At 64.8% G+C, this 21,572-nt stretch overlaps 2 protein-coding genes across 2 annotated transcripts; one reads left to right on the forward strand and one right to left on the reverse strand.

The window, feature by feature from the left end:
- The first annotated feature begins 45 nt into the window (after positions 1 to 45).
- PDE1B (phosphodiesterase 1B) lies at positions 46 to 12,169 on the forward strand. Its single transcript, XM_055697272.1, has 16 exons — positions 46 to 169; positions 521 to 656; positions 6,419 to 6,532; positions 6,617 to 6,802; positions 7,436 to 7,502; positions 7,995 to 8,111; positions 8,218 to 8,358; positions 8,825 to 8,925; positions 9,318 to 9,443; positions 9,533 to 9,634; positions 9,710 to 9,830; positions 9,911 to 9,992; positions 10,098 to 10,224; positions 10,354 to 10,490; positions 10,703 to 10,816; positions 10,894 to 12,169. Exons 2-15 carry the CDS (start codon positions 526 to 528, stop codon positions 10,798 to 10,800), a joined length of 1,650 nt encoding a protein of 549 aa, XP_055553247.1. The 5' UTR covers positions 46 to 169; positions 521 to 525; the 3' UTR covers positions 10,801 to 10,816; positions 10,894 to 12,169.
- A 582-nt stretch (positions 12,170 to 12,751) lies between these two features.
- Positions 12,752 to 18,417, reverse strand: PPP1R1A (protein phosphatase 1 regulatory inhibitor subunit 1A). The gene is made up of 7 exons (XM_055697286.1): positions 18,288 to 18,417; positions 15,113 to 15,173; positions 14,181 to 14,218; positions 14,015 to 14,078; positions 13,579 to 13,767; positions 13,370 to 13,464; positions 12,752 to 13,050 (listed from the first exon to the last, which is right to left on the reverse strand). Exons 1-6 carry the CDS (start codon positions 18,366 to 18,368, stop codon positions 13,370 to 13,372), a joined length of 528 nt encoding a protein of 175 aa, XP_055553261.1. The 5' UTR covers positions 18,369 to 18,417; the 3' UTR covers positions 12,752 to 13,050.
- Between the last annotated feature and the right edge of the window lie 3,155 nt (positions 18,418 to 21,572).

Raw genomic sequence — 21,572 nt, forward strand, 5'->3', positions numbered from 1 at the left:
CCGGCTCCCCCCGCCCCTCCCCGCCCTCTCGCCGGTGCCGGCTCGGGGAAAGTTGCGGCGAGCCCCGGTCGGCGGAGACAGAGCCGGCAACAGCGGGCGGACCGGGCACGGCGGCACCGGCAGCACCGGAGCACGGCAGCACCGGCGCTTCCCGGCCGAGCATCCCCGGGTAGGAGCGCGCAGCATCCTCGATCGTGTCCCCGTCCCCCCGTCCCCCCGTCCCCCGGTCCCCCCCGCCCCCCGCACGACGGTTCTCCCCATCCCCGGTTCTCCCAATCCCCGGTGCTCCCTGCCGGTTCCCCCCATCCCCGCTGCTCCCCATCCCGCTGCTCCCACCCCCGGTGCCCGGGATGCCATCTTAGCTCCGCCGCCCGGGCCGGTGCTGCCTGCGCAGCTGCCGGGTACCGGGCCGGGGGGAGGCCGCTGCCGGGGCGGCGGGGCGGTACCGGCGGCTGCTCCGCCGCGGCCCGCCGGGCCCCGGGACCGGCACGGGGCTGAGGGCGCGTCCCCGCTACCGCAGGGGCCATGGAGCCGCCGCGGAGCCTCCCGGGGCTGGATCCCGACCGCGAGGGGCTGGACCCGGCCGGCGGCTGCCCGTCCCCGCTGGAGATCAAGTCCGTCCCCAGCAAGAAGATCTGGGTCAAGCTCCGTGCGCTGTGAGTGAGCCCCCCATAACCGGGACCCCCCCCCGGACACCCCTAAACCAGGACGCCTGAGCCCACCTGAGCATTGCACTCTGCTGAACCCTCCAACACCCCCTTTTGAAGACCCCCTCATCTTCCCCTAAGAGCCCCCTGGTGCCCCCCACCCAGCATGCACCCACTTCAGCTGCCACCGAGGTACCCCTGGATCCTTCCGCCCCCAGACCCCCCCCAGGTGTCCCTCACCCATGCACTGCTTCCCACACCCTCATGTAGGACCCCCAGTCACCCTTGGGATCTCCCTGCACATATTGCACCCCCTCGGGCTGGGGGCACTAGGACCCCCTCGGGCTGGGGGCACCCATAAGCCTGGGGTGGGTCTGATGGGGCAGCTCTGGGGGTGCTGGAGCACCCCTCACCCAGGTGGCACTGTGGGGCAAGCAGAGGGCTGGGGTGCCCCCAACTCGGGTTGGGGGGATGGACAGAGTGGATGCCAGGGTACCAACCAGCCCTGGGGAGCGGTGACAACCCCCTGACACCCCAGGGTGCCACCCTGCACTCCCCGCCCCACCCTGGGGAGCTCTTGGTGGCCTCGGGGGTGCCACCCCCTCTCCTGTGTGCAGTTGTGCTCACGCATGGGCTCACGTGTGCATGTGCCCCCTTGCGAACCTGCGGCACGTGCACTCATGCAGGTCCTCGTGCAGCGGGTGCAGGCGTGGGCGTGCAAAGCACGTGTGTGGCTGTGTGTGCACATGTGTGCAGGACTGACACGCGTGTGGCGGCCGGCGAAGGCACGCTTGTGCAGGGGTGCATGCTGGCAGGGGTGTGTGCGGTACTGGCATGCCAGGGGGGACACGGAGACGAGGACAGGAGCCAGGTGCCCGTGTTGCACACTCACTGGTGAGCATGTTTTACGTGAACCCAAGGGCAGGGCAGGACTCCACCAGGGTGTGAAACGTTGGTGCCAGAGCTCTCAGGGTGTGGTGCAAGCCTGAGCATGCAACCAGCTGTGCATGTTGCAGTGGGTGTGCAAGCATCAGGTGGGAGTGTGCACATGTGTGTGCAGAGGTGCGTGCGAGCAGCGTGTGTGTGGATGGGGGCAGGGGTCCCTGCATGCGGCACACACGGGAGCTGGTGAGCATGCATGGGAGTGTGTGTGCACACCCGTGTGCCAAAGCACACCTGAGTGAGCACTAGGGAGTGTGTGCACCTGCAGGTGTGCAAGCGCGTGGGCTGTGTTCCTGCTTCCCGCCCCCACACACCTCCCCCTCCCAGAAATCGCTGGTGGCTGCCCCTGCTGCGGGGCATGGTGGGGCTGGGCATCCCGGCCCGCATCCCCCCATGTCCCCTTCTCCCTGCCAGCCTTGAGGGGGCAGTGGGGACCCTAGCCTGGGGATGGTCCCCAGCTCCCAGTTGGGATGACAGGAGGGAGCAGCGAGTTGTCCCTTGGCTGCAGGGTCCCGGCCCCCCGAGCACTGGGGACTGGTGGCAGGTCCCCAGCGTGGGGATCAGCTGGGATGGGGGACCCTGTGGGAGGGAGCAGGAGAGGCAATGGAGGAATGGAGACACCTGTGGGTGCACGTGGGGCGGTGGTGTCTGTGCTGGGGAGCTCCCCAGCACTGGCTGCACCCTGAGGCCAACTTGCAGCCCGCCCTGGGCATGGGGTGGCCCTGGGGACATTGGTGTCACCCCAGGGATCTACGGGGTGGCAGTGGCTCTGCAAGCACCATCATCCCCACAGCAGGCCTGGGTCATGGCAGGGGGTGGCAGGAGGGGGCTGGCAGCAGCAGGGGGATGTGGGTGGTGACAGGCAGCCCGTGGGGACCGTGGGCGTGGGTGGCACCCACCTGGCAGCGTGACGAAACCCAACTCCTGCTCCCGCTGCTGGGTGGTGGCAGTCCCTCGTCCCAGGGCACCACTTGGGGGTCTGTGATGGGCAAGTGGCACAAAGGTCGTCCGTGGCTGTGTCACCGAGGGTGGGTGTCCACAGGCATGGGTGTCCCTGAGGGGGTGGGTGTCCCCAGGGATAGGTGGCAGGGCGCGGGAAGGTGACAGCCACCTTCCCCAAGGTCACATTCCCCCGCAGCCCGCCGGGCTTGGGAGCTTCATGCTGACTTTGAACGTGACGTCTGGCCACCCCCCCCGGCCCCCCTTACTCGCTCGTTCGCTGGCAGCTGTCACTGTCACCGTCACCTTGGCTGCGGGATGTGGTGGCCCCCACCTGCGAAGCTGCACCAGGGCGAGGTGTGGGTGTGCACCAGCCACACATGTGCTCTTGCACAGTCCACGCTTGCTTGCGTACACTCTGGTTTGCAGCCATGTGCGGGCACCTGCGAGCAGCTGCACATGCTTGCACACACACACACACACACATGCAGATGTGCATACATGGGTGGGCTTGTGCATCCATTTACACACTTACCCACACATGGGGGTCTCCAGCCCCTGCTGTGTGCACACACATGTGCACAGGTTGCTGCCGCTGTGTGGCCAGGCTGGGATGGCACTAACAAGGTTTGGGAGGTTGTTAGGTGCTGGGAGGGGCAGGGGGGAGCATGGAGGCTGTGGGACACAGGGTGGGACACAGAGGGGGACCCTGGGGGAGACCTGGGGATGCTTTCAGGGTGTGAGCCTGGCTGCAGTGTGGGTCCCCTGGTGAGGGGTGGCAGCCGCTAATTAAAACTAATTGCCATCAGTAGGCAGGAAATCTTGCTGGAGCTAGGGTGGATGCTGGCCCTTGCCAGCCTTCCTCATCCTCCCCACAGCCAGTGCCCTGTGACCCCCAGCCATGGGGACCCAGTGGCTTTGCCCCTTACCAGAGTGGTGGCGGGACCCTTGTCCCCTCCCTGTGACCAGGATCCCTGTTCCCACAGGGTCCCATGGCCCTGCTGGCCCCCGTGCTGGTGCCGGTCCCTCCTGGGCTGTCTGGGGTCACAGCAGTGCCCCCGCCTGGGGACTGTCCCCTGGGTCAGGGACAAGTGCTAGCACCTGCAGGGTCACCACTGGTTGTGTCCTTCCCGTGGGGCTTTGAGCTGGCAGTGGCTGTCCCCAGTGCTGGGTGACAGGGGAAATGGTGTCTCCTCTCAGCTGGTGACCTGTGGGTTTGGGGCTGGTCCCTGAGGAGCCGGTGTGGCAGGGACCCTGTGACCCCAGTTGGGACCGTGCCTATGACCCTTGGCCCCTTCTGTGCCTCAGTTTCCCCAGGGGACCAGGCTGGTGGGGACAGGGTGGCTGGGGGCCAGCTGGCAGAGACACGCATGGCTACATGCCCCCTGCATGGCCATGCACAGACCCGCATGGTGTTGCACGGGCGTGCGTGACCTTGCGCAGCCTTGCACAAGCGTGCACAGGCCTGCGGGGTCTCACTGCCCCCGCACACCCGCCTGGCAGGTCCCTCACTCCTGCTGCCAGCTCTTGTTAGTGCTAACGAGGCACAGGACCACTGGGAGCCACCGGCTGGAGCAGCCATCCAGAAGCTGCTGCTGCATAGATCTTCCGGGGTTTTCACTTGGGGCTGTGGCCACGGTGACAGTGACGTCCCCACCGCGGGGACACAGGGTGATGGTGCCAGGGACGCCGCATCCTGCCACAGAGGTTGGCTCGGGGCGGCCATGGGAGCGGCACAGGCGGTGGCTGACCTCTGCCCCAGCGCTGTGTCCCCCCATCCCACGGGGCTGTCACTGTGTGCTGTCCCCTTCCCGTGGCTGGGTGTCAGGGTCACCCTGAGGTGTCCCCCAAGCCAGGGGCCAGACTGGCAGCGTCACGGGAAACTGCTGGCAGTGGGGACATGTGCCACCAGCCTTGGGGACCGTGTGGCCAGGTGGCGGGGACCCAGTGGAGGTCAGGTGGGCAGTGATGGGGACCAGCGGGGACCCATGGGGACCCATTAAGTGCTGGTGGCAGCGATAGGGACCAGCAGGTGCCCATCGGGACCCATTGGGTGCTGGTGGTGGTGATGAGGACCAGTGGGTGCCAGGTAGGCAGTGATGGGGACCAGTGGGTACCAATAGGGACCTGCTGGGCGCTGATGACAGTGACAGTGAGGTCTTTGGGAGGGGACAGGGTGGCCACAGGGCTGAGCTGGACCAGGACAGGGACCAGTGTCCCACCAAGGGCTGGCATTTGCCCTGTTCCCCTGCTCCCAGGGGGAGCTGGTGGAGCCGTGGGGGCCTATGGGGACCTGTGGCAGCCGGTGTGCGAGCAAGGCGGCTATAGTGGGAGACATGGCTGCGGGGGAGGTGCTTCCCCAGGCGGCCAGACGGGATTTCCCCCCTCTGCCACCGCCTCCATGCATCCCCCCACCCTCCCCCCGACAGACACACGGACACACAGACAGATGGCTGGCGGCCGGCTGGCACATGCGTGCTCCAACAGGGAGGGCTTGCCCAGGGTGGGGGCTGGGGAGAGAGTGTCCCTCTGTGCACATGCATGTGCGGCGTGCGTGTGTGTAGTGGAAAGGTGTGCACATGTGTGCATATGTGCATGCGTGTGTGTGTGTGCACTGTGGGTGGGTATTTGCAGGTGTTGGGACATGTGATGTGTGTAGCTGTGTTGAGTGTGCATATGTGTGCTTGTGTGCACTGTATGTGTGCATGTGTTGTGTACACGTGTGTGTGCATGTATGTGTGCATATGTGCATGCTGGTGTGCATGCATCTTGCACGTGTGTTTGGGCATGTGTGTATACATATGTGTGCATGCCTGTGTGCACACACCTGCATTCAGGCACGTATGTGTGCACACTTGGTGTGTGCACAGATCTGGGTGCTCTCCCGTCTCTCCGTGCCACCCAGGGCCCTCCTGCTGGGACACTGCCGTGTCCTTATGGCTCTGTGTCCTTGTGTCCTGTGTGGGTGTCATAAGCCAGCAGGGGAGCGTGGCCACACTGGGCTCCTGTCCTCATGTCCCCATGCTGCTCGGGCACCCGTGGGTGTCACTGCCACCCCTCTGCCATGGCAGAGCTGGGTGCAGGGACAACCTGTGGGGCCCCATCCTCTGGTGAGTCCCCAGGGACCCCTGGCCCTTTGGCACCCAGCACGAGGGAGGCTTCTAGGGGGGAACTGAGGCATGGCAGTGTGTTGGGTGGGGGCTGAGCACCCTGACCCCACTGTGGGTCCCCAGGGTGTGAAGCCACCCCGCTGTGGAGCCCCCTGTACCCCAGGCTGCACCCTCCCACCTTTCTGGGTTTGTCCCTGTCCCCAGGGACATCCCAGTTGCCGCTGTGGCCCCACTGACCCCATGGGCTGGCAGGGACTTTGTCCCTGGTGTCACCCAGGGCCCTGTGCAGCGCCAGCACTCCCACAAGAGTGACGTGGTGGGGACAGCCGCCCTCTGGGTGGGGGATGGGGTGACCCCCAAGCTCGGGGTGCTGGGGGGAGCCCTGTGGCCTTTTGGGTTCCTCAAGTGCTGAGCTGCAGGTGCTGGGTGCAGGATGAGCTCTGGGTGCTGTGTGGGTGCAGGCTGAAGGGTTTCGGGTGCAGGATGGGCTCTGGGTGCAGGGTGCTGCAGGGTCAGCTTTGGCTGCTGGCAGTCCCCCACACTCCTCCGGCCATGCTGTGGCTGCCACCATTGCTGTGGGGGGTCCCCTGGGTGGATGCTCACCACTCCGCACCAGCGTGGGACACACGCACACACATGCACACACACCTATAGGTGTTGCCCATGTGTGTTAGGGCGTGTGCATCCATCCGCAGGGCAGCCGGGGCCCTGCTGCTGTGGACCCCCACCCACTGCCCCAGTCCTGGGGGGGCTGGTGACGCGGTGCCCGGCTGCCCGCAGGCTGCGTTACATGGTGAAGCAGCTGGAGACAGGAGAGGTGAATGTGGAGGAGCTGAAGAGGAACCTGGAATATGCCGCCTCGCTGCTGGAAGCCGTCTACATCGATGAGACGAGGTATGGGTGAGAGCTGGAGGGCGGCAGGGGGACGTGGGGGATGATGCCCATCCTGATGCCACCCATCCTGTTCCCGGCCTGCAGGCAGATGCTGGACACAGAGGATGAGCTGCGAGAGATGGGCTCGGACGCAGCGGTGCCCTCGGAGGTGCGGGACTGGCTGGCAGCTACCTTCACCCAGCAGGCACGGGCCAAGGGGCGCCGCGCAGAGGAGAAGCCCAAGTTCCGCAGCATCGTTCACGCTGTCCAGGCTGGCATCTTTGTGGAGAGGTGGGTGCTGGGGGACACCCGCCCTGGGTAATGCAGGGGTCTAGGGGGTATGGCTGGGATGGAGAGAGGGGGTGGGAGGGCAGTCCCCTGCTGTCCTGTGGCAGCCAGGGACTGTGCCTAGCACCCAGGTGGGTCCCTGAGCACTCAGGGGATATCCTCAGGCACCCAGATGGGTCCCCAAGCACCCAGGTGGGTCTCCCAGCACCCAAGGGCTGTCCTCAGCACCCAGGTCTGTCCCCAAGCAGCTGAGCTGTCCCCCACATCCAGGTGGGTCCTCAGGCACCCAGTTTGTCTCCTGCACCCAGGTGCATCCTTGAGCACCCGGACTGTCCCTGTGACCCACATGGGTCCCCACGTGCCAGGGTCTGTCCCCTGGCACCCAGGTCTGTCCCCTGGCACCCTGGTGGGTCCCCAAGCACCTGGACTGTCCTCAGCAGCCAGGTTTGTCCATAGCACCCAGCTGAGTCCCTGACCACCCAGGTCTATCTCCTGCCCCCAGGGTTTGTCCCCTAGCACCTGAGGTCTGTCCCTGAACAGTCAGGTGGGTCTCCAAGCACCCAGGTGGGTCCCCCAGCACCCAGCTCTGTTCCCCAGCACCTACATCAGCCCAGACTCCTCCCCTGCCTTCTACAGGATGTTTCGCCGGACATACACGGCCGTGGGGCCCAGCTACTCCACCTCCGTCCTGAACTGCCTGAAGGTACTGGGGGTGGGGGGGCACCCAAATACCCCACGGGGTGCTGGCGTGCTGCCCCAGCCTGGCAACACTTGGGCATGGCTGCTCCATCCATACCATGGGCTCCATAGGATATGGCCCAGGTTGCCTGGGGGAGACAGCACTCAGCGCTGCTGGGCATCGATGGGCATCCCTGGGCATGGCTGGGCCTTGCCTGGAATTGCTGGCCATCCCTGGGCTTCACTGGGCATCCCTTGGCATCACCTGGAATTGCTGGCCTTTGGTGGGCATTCCTGCACATCCCTGGGCACGGCTGGGTGTTTCTGGGCATCACCTGGAATTATTTGGCTTCAGTGGGCATCACCTGGAATCGCTGGGTGTGACTAGGTGCCGCTGGGAGTTGCTGGGCATCGCTGGGCTTGACTGGGCATTGCTGGGGGATGGCTAGCCATGGCTGGGTGTCACCAGGCATTGGGCTTGCCCCTGTGCTGGTGTAACACCCCCATCTCCCCCCAGAGCCTCGACCTGTGGTGCTTCGATGTCTTTGCACTGAACCGGGTGACAGATGATCACTCCCTGAGGACCATTGTCTTCGAGCTCTTCACCCGACACAACCTCAACAGCCGCTTCAAGGTGTGCCCATGCCCACCCATGGGTGCCCCCAGGGCTGGGTGCCTGGCACGTGCCAGTGGCTTTGCACACGTGACTGCATCTGTGAGCGTGTGTGCCCGTGCGTTAGATCCCCACCGTCTTCCTGACGACACTGCTGGACGCGCTGGAGGCTGGCTATGGGAAGTACCGGAACCCCTACCACAACCAAGTCCATGCCGCTGATGTCACCCAGACCGTCCACTGCTTCCTGCTCCGCACCGGCATGCTGGTACGGGGGCGCGGGGTGGGGCACGGGGGTCCCGGGCTGTTGGCTGGGTGCCGAGTTGGTGCCCGGTGCCCGTCTGGCTGGTCCAGATGATGCTTGTTGCCACGGAGATGTCGCCACCTAGCGACTGCGCTGTTGCCATAGAAACTTTACCAGGATGATGGGGGGACAGGGTGCCCTCAGCCTGGGGGATGTGTGGGCACACGTGGGGTGACGCCTGCAGCACACGTGTGCCCTGCTGTCCCCACACAGCTGTCATACTTGTCAGACACGCATGCGCACACTCACGGCATGTTCACATGCGTGTCTGTGACAGGCATGTGTGGCTGTGCATGTGTGTACGCACATGCAGTTGTGCAAACACAAACACACAGAGGACCTCACAACCGTTCGGCCTCGTGTCCCTCACGGGGTGGCACCGCAGCACCCAGTGCTGGTCCCCACCCCCCTGATGCCTGTGTCCCCCCAGCACTACCTGACGGAGATCGAGGTCCTGGCCATCATCTTCGCTGCTGCCATCCACGACTATGAGCACACAGGCACCACCAACAGCTTCCACATCCAGACCAAGTGAGGGCGGATGGCACGGCATGGCACGGGTGGCATGGCAGGGCATGGTATGGGTGACGTCATGGTGCAGGTGACGTGGCATGGCGTGGCACAGGTGGCATGGCATGGTGCAGATGGCGCGGCATTGGTGGCATGGCACAGCATGGGCAGAGCAGGCAGGGCTGGGGACCTGTTATGGGGACATGTGGGGCACGGAAAGGACTGAGTGGCACCCTGGGGACACCCAGGACACACCCAGGGCCACCAATATGGTTGGGATATAGATGTGCTGGCACCCTGGGGACACCCAGGGCTGCTGATACAACCGGGATATAGTCGTGCTGGCACCCTGGGGACATCCTGCTCCCCTGCCTGCCACCGTGCTGGTGTCCCACCCTCCCCTGCATCCGCAGGTCAGACTGTGCCATCCTCTACAACGACCGCTCGGTGCTGGAGAACCACCACATCAGCGCTGTCTTCCGCATGATGCAGGATGATGAGATGAACATCTTTGTTAATCTCACCAAGGATGAGTTTGCGTAAGGTCCCTGTCCCTTTCCCCATGGCTGTCCACAGCGGGGACACGGGACCCTGATGGCATTTCCCCACAACCCTCTCCGGGGCACAGGGAGCTGCGGGCGCTGGTGATTGAGATGGTCCTGGCCACTGATATGTCCTGCCACTTCCAGCAAGTGAAGTCCATGAAGACGTCCCTGCAGCAGCTGGAGAGGTGAGTGTGGATGCCCACCTGGCCCAGGGGATGTGGTTTTGGGGACAAACCTCAGCACCGGGGTCTCCTCCCCAGGATTGATAAGTCCAAGGTGCTGTCGCTGCTGCTGCACGCGGCCGACATCAGCCACCCCACCAAGCAGTGGTCGGTGCACAGCCGCTGGACCAAAGCCCTGATGGAGGAGTTCTTCAGGCAGGTAGGGTGCCTGTGTCCCAGGGGACAGGTGGTGGGACATGGGGACCACCCCTTGGGGACATGTCTCCCTTGCCTTGCCAGGGGGACAAGGAGGCTGAGCTGGGGCTGCCCTTCTCACCCCTCTGCGACCGTACCTCCACACTGGTGGCCCAGTCCCAGATTGGTGAGTGGTGGTGGGTCCGTTCCCGTCCCCACCTTATCCCCAGCCACCAGCCCTGCCACAGGCAGGGGGTGTCCCCATTGACACTGTGTCCCTTCCCCACCACAGGCTTCATTGACTTCATCGTGGAGCCCACCTTCTCGGTGCTGACTGATGTGGCTGAGAAGATGGTGCTGCCTGTCACTGAGGATGGCACCAAAGCCAAGGGCAACCCAGTGGCCAGCCAGCAGGCCAGGTCGGCCATGGCGTCCTGCCTCAGATTCCCCTTCGCCAGGGGGAGGTGGTGGGGGCACCCACTTATTTTGGGTCCTGGGAGGTGGCAGTGGTGGCTCTGCCCTGTTTCCATCTGTCCCTGTACCTGCAGCTCGCAGTGGCGGCAGCCATCCCTGGATGAGCACCTGGAGCTGGGGGACATGAAAGCTGACCTGGCTGGCTTCCGCTCCACCTGGGCCAAGTATATCCAGGAGAACAAGCAGAAGTGGAAGGAGCGGGCAGCTAGTGGTAGGTGGTAGCCACTGTGGCCACCAGGGAGGGGATGGGGACTGTCACGGGATGCATGGGGCCATGTCTGTGCCAAGCATCCCTGGGTGGGGAGGTGGCCCAAGCACAGGATGGTGGCCCCCAGACTTGTGGGGCAGAGGGACACGAGCTGGGGGGTCTCAGCCCCTGTGGGTGGCAGGAGTGACCCCCCCCAGCCCCGTGTCCTGCCACAGGCATCACCAACCAGGTGTCCATCGAGGAGCTGTCACCCTGTGAGGAGCCACCGCCTGTGGTCCCCAGCCAGCACAGGCAGAACGGGGATGTGGAATAGCACTGGGAGGAGTGAGGTGGGCCCAGGGGGCAAACTGGGGCTGGGGGGGGAAAAGGTGGCATTGTCATGACTGTCCCCCCACCCCAACGGCAGGTCCCTGTCTGGCCGAGTGACACTGTCTCGCCCAAAGTCTTCAATGCCATCGAGTTCAGCACCATTTGCAGGGAAGGAGCCGCCTGGGGCCGCACAAGGATCCATGCCAGCCTTCGTGCCAGGAGCATCACTGGGGCTGGCACCCCCGGCAGCCCCCCAGCCCAGCCAGCTCCAGCTGCCTGTGCCAAGCTGGCTGCCGAGCCACATGGCCTCGGGCCACGGGTGACGGTGATGTTGACCCTCTCACTGCCATGCCAGCCGCTGCCCGGCCTCCTCCTGCCAGGTTTTGTCCTGGTGGCTTTTTAAAAAAGCTTCTTCTCACCCCACTGGGGAGCCTGGTGCTCGAGACACTGACAGTGACACTGACGCTGGGGATAGCAGGGGACCAAGGGATGGAGGAGCCATGTGGGATACACCATCACCCTGAGGGCCACCGCAATCCCCTCTGTGCCTGCTGGGTCTGTCCGGTGACACCGTGATGGGTGGCCCCTACTGTTCCCCTGTGTCATCCCCATCCTGCCCCACCTGCCCATCCCTGTCCCCAGGTCTGCTGGCCCCAAGGGCACCTCAGAGGTACCCCGGGGGGTCCTGCCTTACATGTGCAAGGCTGGGAGCTGGGGGGCAGCAAGGTGGTGATGGGGGCTGGGGCTGGGACGTGGTGGGAGGGCAGGATCGGGCCCTGAAGTGGTGGTGCCAGCCCCTGGCTCCAGCATTCCCTGGTGGCAGCATCCCCCAGCTCTAGGGGGCCTCCAGCACCTTCTGGCTCTGGTGTGCTTCCAGCATCGCTGGCTCCAGCGTGACTCCAGTGTGCCTCCAGCATCCTCTGGCTCCAGCATGCCTGTCAGTATTCCCCCTGCTTCCTCTTGGCCCTGCTGTGCCTCGAGCATCCTCTGGCATCCTGGTGTGCCTCGAGCATCCTCCGGCATCCCAGTGTGCCTTGAGCATCTTCTGGCATCCTGGTGTGCCTCAAGTGTCCTCTGGCATCCTGGCTCCAGCATGCCTCAAGCATCTTCCAGCCCCAGCATCCTCCTGCTCTGGCATCCCGGCTAGGGCCGCCTTGCCCTGCTGCGTCCATTGCCCAGCGCCTGGCCGCCACGGCACAGCCCCTCTGTGTTTGTACTTTTCTACCCTGCAGTAACGTGTCCGTTGTGTCCCCACCTGGTCACTGCTGGCAGAGCTCCACGTCGCACCCACCCACCCACGCATGTGAAACAAAGCGCTGCCACTAATAAGCAATTAATAAACCGTACACCACCACCAGCCTGGACATCCCACCCTTGTTCCTGGGCACCACACCTGACCCCGGGGGGGTGGCAGGGGGCTGGGATGCCCGGGTGGCACAGGTGGATCAGGCCCCCGGGGTAGGGAGTGAAGCCTGGAGGTGGGTGCTGCACCCCAGCACCCAAGGAGGGGTCCTGCCCCCTCTCCCCGGCGCGAAGGCAAGTAGGAGGCAGCGGGGCGAAGGGATCCCTTTAATACCGGCTGTGGTGGGGGGTCCCCGTGCCCACCCAGGTGTGCACGCGTGCTCTACGTGTATGCACATGGGCGTGCATGCGAATCACATGTGCAAAGTGCACAGGCATGCCCCCCCATGTCCATGTGTGCACACACATGTGTGCACAAGGAAGGGGGTGTGTGCAAATGCCTGGGTCTCCCCCACAGGTGCATGCATGTGCACACCCCTATCACACATGTGCAAGCATGCACACCAACCTGCGTGTGCATGCACACATGTGTGTGTCACATGGGGTGCAGCTTCCCGAGTGCCTGGGAGCAACAGGGCTGCATGTCCCCCAGCCTGGGGGGATTGGTGACAGTGGGACGCCTGGGGATGTGACCCTGGGGACAGCTCGGGGGGGGGGGGGGAGAGGGGCGGCCATGAGCCATGCTGGGGAGGGTGCTGCTTGGTGTCCCCAGTGTCACCTGTCCTGGGGACTTGTTTGTAGGGGGGTGAGGGGACAGGGCAGGCAGCCTGGCTCGCCATTCTCCTCAGAGCCCCTGCCCGGGGCGGGGACCTGCCCACAGCAGTAAAAAAAAAAAAATCCTCTGGAAGCCCCAAAACAGCCAAAATCTTAGAAAACGATTGGATAAAAAAAAACAACGTGGTGTTTGGCTCCTTCGACCTGGCCGCGGCCACGCTCCTGCTGCCACTGGCACCTGGGGACAGAGGACAGTCACGCTGGGGATGGCATCTGTGGTGGGGGGTCCCTACTGAGGAAGGCCCCAGCAATACCAGAGCCACCCTCGCCCCGTGCCACCTTCCCCTTCCCTGGCCCAGGGCCCAGGATACCTCCATGGTGCCCCAGTAACCCCTCAGTGTCCTAGGACAGTGCTCCAGTGCCCCCCCAGTGTCCCAATACAGTGCCCCAGTACCACCTTCTGTCTCAGTGCCCCCCACACTGCCCCAGTACAGTGCCCCAGTGCCTCCCAGTGCCCCCACACTGCCCCAGTGCCCCCGCACTGCCCCAGTACGTACCTACTGGCTGCTGGCAGTGCCCTTGCTGGCGCCTTCCTTTGGTGCTATATGGGTGCCCTCCTCAGCCAGGCTTTGCCGCCCATCCCCGTGGGTCCCTGCGGGCACTGTGGGGCAGAGGCTGAGTTCCAGCCCCTCACCGCACCCCCCAGCCCCCCCAAACCCCCTGGCTCCGGGTGTGTGGAGGCTCCCAGGGTAGTGCTGGTACTCACGCTTGCCACCGGGGCCAGGGCCACCCTCGTGCATCGCCAGCGGGCAGGTGCCGCCAGGGCTGTGGCTGTGCTCGGTGTCACCGTGGTGGCAGTGGCCAGGACCACGCTCCTGGCTGGTGGCAGCTACCTCCTCCTCCTCCTCACCCTGCGCCTGCTTGCACAGGTGATGCTCCACCATCATCTGCAGTTCTGCCAGGCAGGGAGCGGTGCTGTGGGGGATGCGGGGGGCAGTGGTGACCGTCCCCATGCTCCCGGTGACAATGAGGAGATGCAGCCTGGTGGCCTCCTGTCCCCTCTGGTGGCACTTGCCATGCCCACAGGCACGGCCATGCTCTGCCCTGGGCAGGTCCAAGGCCAGCGCAAAGGTGGTGGCATCCCAGCTGCACGTCCCCTGCGGTTCTGGGGGGAACGTCACCTTGTGTCCCCCCCCAAATACCTTTCATGGTCGGGGTGGTGCGGGAAACCTTCTTCCTCTGCCGGGGCGACATGGCCAGACCCGACTGCAAGGCAAGGCGAGGTGCGTGAGTGGGGGCCAGGGGTACACTGGGGTACACCGAGGGGCTGGGGGCTCCCCCACAGCCCCTTGTGACAGCAGCACCTACCTTCAGCAGTGGGTTGGGCAGCCGGTCTTCATCGATCTCTGGGGGAGCAACAGAGGGGGTGGCAGTAGGACCCACGGTTCAGCAGAAGGTGTGGGGTGCTGTGCTCCATCCTGCACCCCCAATGCGAATTCGGCCCCACTGGGTCTGTTTGTCACCCGTAGGTGCTCAGCATGGCTGTGGGTGCTGTCAGGACAGTCCTGCTCCCTGCCCCAGCATTGTCATCACCCCCCTGCGTTGCCACAGGAACCTGCATCCCATCCCCTGCCGTGCTAGGGTGGCTGGCAGTGTCCCCGCACCAGGGCCAGGGCCAGGCTGGCAGCCCCTAGACCACATCCTGACCCACCCTGGGATGATGCTTAGTCACATGGAGCTGGTTTATTCACAGCCAGAGCTGCTGCCCCGAGTGGGTGCAGGGTCTGGAGGTGGCACTTGGGGACAATGTCCCATCCACTGGGGTGTCCCCAAAGCAGGGGACAGATGACACCACCCAGCTGGGTGGGGCAGGGAGGCTGTGACACAGCCACATGTAGGAGCCCATCCCCAAAGGCCACATGCCAGGTTGGGCTGATGACCAAGGAGCACTTAAATGTCACAGCTGGTGTCCCCTGCTCCCTGTGCCAGCAGGGTGGCCCTGTGCTGGCGACCCCAGTGTTCCTGGCACAGTGTCACAGCCAGTTGCTTCCCCCAGAGATGGATGGGCTGAGTGATACTGGGGCCCGATCCTGGGAGTGCAGCCCTGGAGTGGGTGGGGGTTGAGCGGGGCTGGGTGGGACATGGGGACAGTTCCAGGGTGGGGGACATGGGGTGCTGCTGTGCCAGGGTGAAGGATGAGTCCCACTGCAACAGTGTGCTGTGGTCCTGAGCACCCTGCTGGGGGGCTCCCTGGCTGGGCTGGAGCCTGGGGTGGCGGGGTGATACCTGCGAAGACCCACCTGGGGATGACTGGTCGCTGCTCAGGACCAGGTTGGCAGGAGTCGGTCGGCGCCTCCGGATCTGGGAGGGTACAACAGGAGAGAGTTGGAACCTGCAGCTGCACTCCCAGCCCCACCACACCCACCTAGAGCCCCACCAGCACCAAGACCCCCCCGCAACGTCCTCGTCTCTGGGGCAGTGGCAGCCCCATGGGGACGGAGGCTGCTGGCTGGGGCCCTGAACCCAGCGGCTCCCGTGCCTGGACACACGTGTCTTTTAAATCAACATCTCCTGGCCAGCCCTAATGACAGCTGGGAGCTAATTATACCCCAGCCCCAGGAAGCGCGCGGGGACATCGGTACGGCAACACTGCCGGGGACCTGCCCTTCCTCTGTGGGCACTGTGTCCTTGCCCAAGGTCACCTCGAGCATCCTGCACTGCTCCTACCCCATGTTCCCCCTCTCGGTGCCATCAGGGGGGTTTGGTGGCCCATTTGGAGGGTTCAGTAGCTTTGTCCAGTGTCAGGGCTGGCAGTGGTGACAGCAGTGACATCACATCCCACAGGCGCTCCCTCGCCCCCTTTCCCCACTGACCCACTAACTGAGTTGCTCAAAAAAAAAAAAAAAAGAATTTCCCAGCGAGGATTCCCTAACAAGGCGGGATGCCTAATGAGATGCTAATGAGGCAGGCGAGCAGCTGGGCGGGCGAAAGGGAGCCCCCTCCCCACCTCCCCCAGCCTCGGCCCCCCCAGCGCATCTTCTCTGTGTCGGCCCCGTTGCCATAGAAACCTGCGATCTGGATTTTAAACGGAGATTACAGGGAGCTGGGAATTGTCGGGAATCGCCCTGGCCCTGCCAGGGACCCACCGATCAGCCTGCACTGTGAGGCTGGGGTTCAACCGCGCCCCACCCCCCCAGCCCAGCGATGGGGCTGGGCTGCACTGGGCTCCCCCCGGGGCTGAATGCGGCCCCGCAGCTCCTGGTGAGGGACTGGGGGAAGCCAGAGCCACCCCCGGGCTGCTCTAGCACCTCGGAAGCCTCCCCCAGGTGTGGGGCAGGGTTGTGCCCCATGGTGCAGCCACCCAGCACTGGGGTGGGGTGGGGGACACTGGTGCCACCTGCTCAAGGTCACCCAGGTGGAGCTGAGCCCCCTGAGCTGTGCTCCCCTTCCTGCTCCAGACCAGGCAGGGGATGCAGGCGTCGACACAGCTCCCACCCCAACATCCTGGGAAGGGATGCTCTGGTCTGTCCATCCTTCATCCCTCTGTTCCTCCCTCCCTCCATCCCCAGTTCGGCTGGGGCGCTGCACTCTCCTGCCGCTGCTATTTTTAGATCGATCTCCACCATCGATTAAGAGCCACCATGACTGAGAGTGGCAGAGGTCCCAGCCCTGGCAGCCTGCAGCAGGCATGGCATCGCTGGGGGGCTGCTCCCTCTGGATCCAGGGGTGAGCTGGGATGGGAACATCATCGGGGATGGGAATGGGATGGGTCCAGCTCATCTCTCAACATGATGGGAGCAAACACCCCCAGATGGTCCTCCTCCAGCCTTGGGGACACGCAGTGCGCAGGGTGGAGCTGGGGTCCTGGGCAGAGGTGCAGGACAAACCCCTGGACCAGGCTTGGCACCCGTGGGTGGCACCCAGGAGTGCCAGGGCAGGTGGATGCTCTTGCCAGAGGTGGGGGTCAAGTGGCTGCGGGACCAGTGGAGACCCAAGAAAGTCCATGGGGACAAGGTTCTTTTGGAGGGTGGGGCTGGACAGGCTTGGGGACAACTCTGCAGGACACAGGGACATTGTGCTGCAGCCTGGCAAGGGACTGACACATCTGAGCTCCCCATCAGCGCAAGCCCCCAATGAGGGGAACCCACATCAGGCCTTCCTCTGCAGGGACACCCCAAAAAAGGGGAGCTGTAAATGCAGGGAGGGGACATCAGCATTGTCACCTACTGCCACCACATGGGGCTGGCTGTTGGGGCCCTGCCACACCACCAAGCACTGCCAAACCAGGGCTCTGACAGACGCCGAAACGTGGCTGAATTCCCCTGGGAGGGGAAACTGAGGCAAGGACAAGCAGGGGACTCCCCAGGGCAGGGTCATGCCTGGGCCTCCCGTAGCCTGGCTGTGATGGGAGGTGGGCGTGAGCACCCCTGCTCCTCACTGCAGCCGGGGCAGGTGCTGGGGGTCTTGCACTCACCCCCTCCTTGGCTCTTGCCCTCCCCTCCTGGGGGGGCCGTGCTGCAAATGAGCTGTGAGCAGCCCCAGATGGTGCGTGGCCGTATTTAGCGACAGTGAGATGCTTGCCAGGGAGGTGGCCCACACGTGCCTCGGCGCCGCTGGCACACGGATGTAACTCAGCCAGGAGCCACCTGGCTACTAGGGACCCCCAGTCTGGGTGGGGGAACTCAGCTGGGACCACTGGCTAGAGTCCCCCCCACCCCATCAGCATCCTCAAGCGCCTGCAGAGCTTCCCATGCCTGGCGATGATGGGGACTGCGGTGTGGCTAGGTGGTCCCCCCAGGACTCCTCTTGTCCCCTGCAGCCCCCAGGGTGCAGGGGCATTGCCAGAGTGGGGCGAGGCGGGCAGGGAGGGGGGTCAGGCTGCCCAAAGGGGCTCCTGGTCCCCTGCGGGCAGCCCTCAGCCCTGCCGTGCCCCCCAGCTGCGCTGCCCCGGCCCCGAGGTTATTCTGGGATCCCCTCCAGTGGAGCAGGGGTTGAGCAAGGGCCGGAGGGCCCGGGGGAGGGCCCGGGCGGGCGGTAACCTTATACCCGGCCCGGGATGGCTCCCGCGGTGTCGCTGAGCCAGCACATGGCCCTGGCACGGCCACCCGGTCCCTACGGGCACAGACAGCCCCGAGCCCACGGGGGTGGCCGCGGTACAGCGGGGGCTGCTCTGCGGGGTGTGTGTGGAACTCGGGAAGGTGTCCCCCAGTGTCCCCAGTGCCGGGGCGGTTGCACCCACCTGGCAGCGCCCGGGCGCGTCCCCGTTATCACCCACCGCCCCGGCACCACGGCAGTTGCACGGGGGCCGCTCGGTGACCCCCCCACCCCCGGGCCTGCCCTTGCCGTGCCCGCAATCCCCCGCACCGCCCGCTGTCCCCCCCGCTCCCGGCAGGACCCCCCGGCTCCCCCCGCGCCCCCCAGCCCCGGTGTCCACCCGGTGTCCCCGCCCCCCCGCCGGTGCCTGCCCCCCCCCACCTGCTCGGCCGCCTCCGGGTCGAGGTGCGGCTCCAGCAGCGGCACCGTGAACTGGATCTTGCGGGGGCTGTTGGGCTCCATGGCGGGCGGCGGCTCCGGCGGCTCCCGGCGGCTCCCGGCGGCTCCCGGCCCTGCCCGGGCTGCCCCGCCCCGCCCCGCCCCGCCCCGCCCCGCCCCCGCCCGCGGCGCGCACGGGTGGGCGGTGGGACCCGCCAGGACAGACGCAGGGACGGAGAGGGGGGCACTGGGACCACGCGCCGGGACACTGGGATGGACACATGGACAGGGCTGGGACACAGGGACAGACACACGGACACGGACCCTGGGACACAGGGACGGACGCAATGAACACAGGGATGGGCTCCATGACACACGGACACAGGGATGGACCCCGGGGACACAGGGACTGACCCCGGGACACAGGGACGGACACAGGGACAGACACATGGACACAGGCACGGACCCTGGGACACAGGGACAGACACACAGACACAGGGATGGACCCCGGGACACAGTGGCAGCATGGATGGACCCTGGGACACAGGGACAGAAACACATGGAGGCAAGGACAGACACATAGACAGGCCCCAGGACACATAGACAGACGTGGACACGAGGACAGATACATGGGCAAACCCTGGGACAAAGGGACAGACACACAGGCACAAGGACAGACTCCAGGACACAAGGACAGAGATTTGGACACAAGGATGGACACGTGGATGGACCCTGGGACAACAGGACAGAGACACGGACACAAAAAGAAGCTCCAGGACACTGGGACAGACACGCAGAAACAAGGACAGACAGACAGGCCTTGGAATGGACAGACAGCAGGACAGGCGCTGGGGCGCAGAGGCACGTGGGCAAAGGGATGCAGGGACAGACATGTGGGTGACGACGCAGGGATGGACACACAGACAGGCACGTGAACACAGAGGCACACACCTGGACTGATGGACTCCTGGACACGGGCACCGGCACACAGTGACTTGCGGAGACAGCCACACAAGCAGTGGGACAGCCAGGCACAGGTAGATGGACACCAGGACAGGCGGGCACACAGACGGACACTGATCGGCACATGCTCTTGCATGCTCGGACATGCTCACACACACATACGCTGACACGCGTGTGCATGCACATGCACACCCCATGACACGCAGGCGGGTGTGTGCGCGTGCACCTGCAGATGTGTGCATACACATGCAGTCCCCACACACGTGCGCACAGCCAGGTCAGGGCCTGTCAGGGGGAGTGACAAGGACAGGGACGGGTGCTCCCCCGGGGGGGCTTCCCAGGAGGTCCCGTCGGGTGCCAGCAGGGATGGCCAAAGTCCGGCAGCACCTGTTTTGACACGGGGTGGCCTTGCCATCGTTCACCTGCACTTGGCCTCGCGGGGCCAGGGACACAGCCAGCAGCTCTCGGGGACTGTGCCCCCTTCTGCAGTGACCAGCCCTGCGCCCCTTGTCTGTCCTAATGAGGCTGTTAATTGCAGGGCAATGGAAGGGGCTTGGTGTGGTGTCAGCCCCCCGCTGGATGCATCGGAGGGGGGGTCCCAGCGGGGTGAGAGTGGGTCCTGGAGGGGACGTGGGTCAGCCTGGTGCCAGTGGACAGGACAGATGGATGGACGGGCTGGCCACAGGGGCCTGGGCATCCCGGGGACACGGATGCTGTGGGCAGCAAGCTTGTGGGGACACCCTAAAAAAAAAAAAAAAAAAAAGAGGATGAAAAATTTAGTTGTAGGATTGAGGTGGGCAACATCCTGGGGGGAGGGGGCACAGGGTGGGGGTCTGCAGGGTGCCCCCACCCATGTCGGGGGCTGCCCCCCCACCCCCCACCCCACCCCTTGTCTCCTGCAACAGGGCTGCGCCCCTCCGGTGCAATGCACCCCCGTACCCCATGCACCCCCACCCAGCAAAGCCCCCAGGACTTGGGGCAGGGAGGGGGGAGCTCTGGGGGGCTGGGGGCGCCCTGCCACAGCCGCCATGAATGTGTGTCCCATCACTTATTCATGCAGGCAGGAGGCTGCTGGGATCTGGCAGGAGGAACTCACTAACTAGGTCAGGCAGGAGGGGAGGCAGCGGCAGGGGCTGCCTGATCCCCCGGGTGCCCGGGCTGTGCCCTCCGCCGGGCAGGGAGCAGGCACTGGGGGGTCCCCATGGCGGGGCCAGGGCAGTGTGGGAAGGGGATGCTGCTGCCGGCGGTGTGTGGCCACAGGGCGCTGGGCATCTGGGCAAGGGTGCTGCCAGAAAAGCGGGGTGCTCTGCAGGGGGTGAAATGGGAGCAGGATCACCCAAACCCCTGCATGAACGGCCCCTCATCCCCAAACCCAGTGGCTCCCCAGGGCCGTGTCCTGGTGTCCTGCTCCGATGTGATGCAGCCACCATTAATTACTGATGCAAAAAGCACTTGGTAAAATGCCACTTTGTGCTGCTGTGCCCCTCTCCAGCCCCCTGCACTCATGTCCCCAGCCCCTCACTCCTGTGGTTGCATTTGGTGACACCCCCATGGGGTGTACCTGCTCCTGGGGTTTAATCCTTCCTGGTACTGGGTTTCTCTCCGCAGGGCTGCTTTGCCTTTGCAGTCCCCACTCCCCTAGATAGGGGTCCTCCTCCTCCCCAGGGACCCCTGTGGCTGCTGAGTGATGGGGGGGGGGGGCATCCCTGCGCATCCCTCTGCCCACCCGTGCTCTGCCCACAGCCATTTCCTTTCGCTCCTCAATGGGCTTTTACAGGAAAACCCTTCCCAGCTTCTATCCAGCCTGAGCATCCTGGCTCCCTGCAGCGGGGGCTGCTTCTGTCAGGGAAAAAAAGTCTTGGGGGCCAGCGGGGAAATAAAAATATCTTTGGAGCTGTGTAGGCACCTAGCAGAGGAGTTTGTGGGGGAGGATGAAGTGGAGAGATGGAGCCTGGGCCACAGGCTGGCTCCTGCTTGGCGTCCAGATGCCGGCATGGTGATGGTGGGTGTGTACGGCTGAGAGCAGAGTGTGATGAGAGTGGGCTTGAGGATGGCAATGCATATGAAATTGGGGTGTGTGTGGGGGGGCAATGTTCTGCCCCAGGATTGAGGTTAAGCTGTCTGTTGTCAGGGCCAAAAATGCCAATATTTGGACCTTAGTGGCAACCTGGGTCCCTTTGCTGCTAAATACGATGTCACCCGACCCTTGGGCTCTGTGCCCGTCCTCCCCCCCGAGGCCCTGGCATCTCGGGTGCTGGATGTGATCAGGGAGAACAAGGCCGTTTTCCCGCTCCCACCCTGGAGTGGAGCCAGACAAGGGGTGAT

Source organism: Falco cherrug, chromosome 19 (genome assembly GCF_023634085.1).
Source record: "Falco cherrug isolate bFalChe1 chromosome 19, bFalChe1.pri, whole genome shotgun sequence".
In the NCBI taxonomy this organism is placed as follows: domain Eukaryota; kingdom Metazoa; phylum Chordata; class Aves; order Falconiformes; family Falconidae; genus Falco; species Falco cherrug.

What these genes read in the sequence shown, in the direction of transcription:
- PPP1R1A (XM_055697286.1), bottom strand. Translation starts at nt 18,368, where the DNA reads ATGGAGCCCAACAGCCCCCGCAAGATCCAGTTCACGGTGCCGCTGCTG. An exon ending in CAGCGACCAGTCATCCCCAG is followed by an intron (nt 14,219 to 15,112) that starts GTGGGTCTTCGC and finishes TTGCTCCCCCAG; the next exon opens with AGATCGATGAAGACCGGCTG. An exon ending in TGCCCAACCCACTGCTGAAG is followed by an intron (nt 14,079 to 14,180) that starts GTAGGTGCTGCT and finishes CTTGCCTTGCAG; the next exon opens with TCGGGTCTGGCCATGTCGCC.
- PDE1B (XM_055697272.1), top strand. Translation starts at nt 526, where the DNA reads ATGGAGCCGCCGCGGAGCCTCCCGGGGCTGGATCCCGACCGCGAGGGG. An exon ending in CCGTCCTGAACTGCCTGAAG is followed by an intron (nt 7,503 to 7,994) that starts GTACTGGGGGTG and finishes ATCTCCCCCCAG; the next exon opens with AGCCTCGACCTGTGGTGCTT. An exon ending in GAAGGAGCGGGCAGCTAGTG is followed by an intron (nt 10,491 to 10,702) that starts GTAGGTGGTAGC and finishes GTCCTGCCACAG; the next exon opens with GCATCACCAACCAGGTGTCC.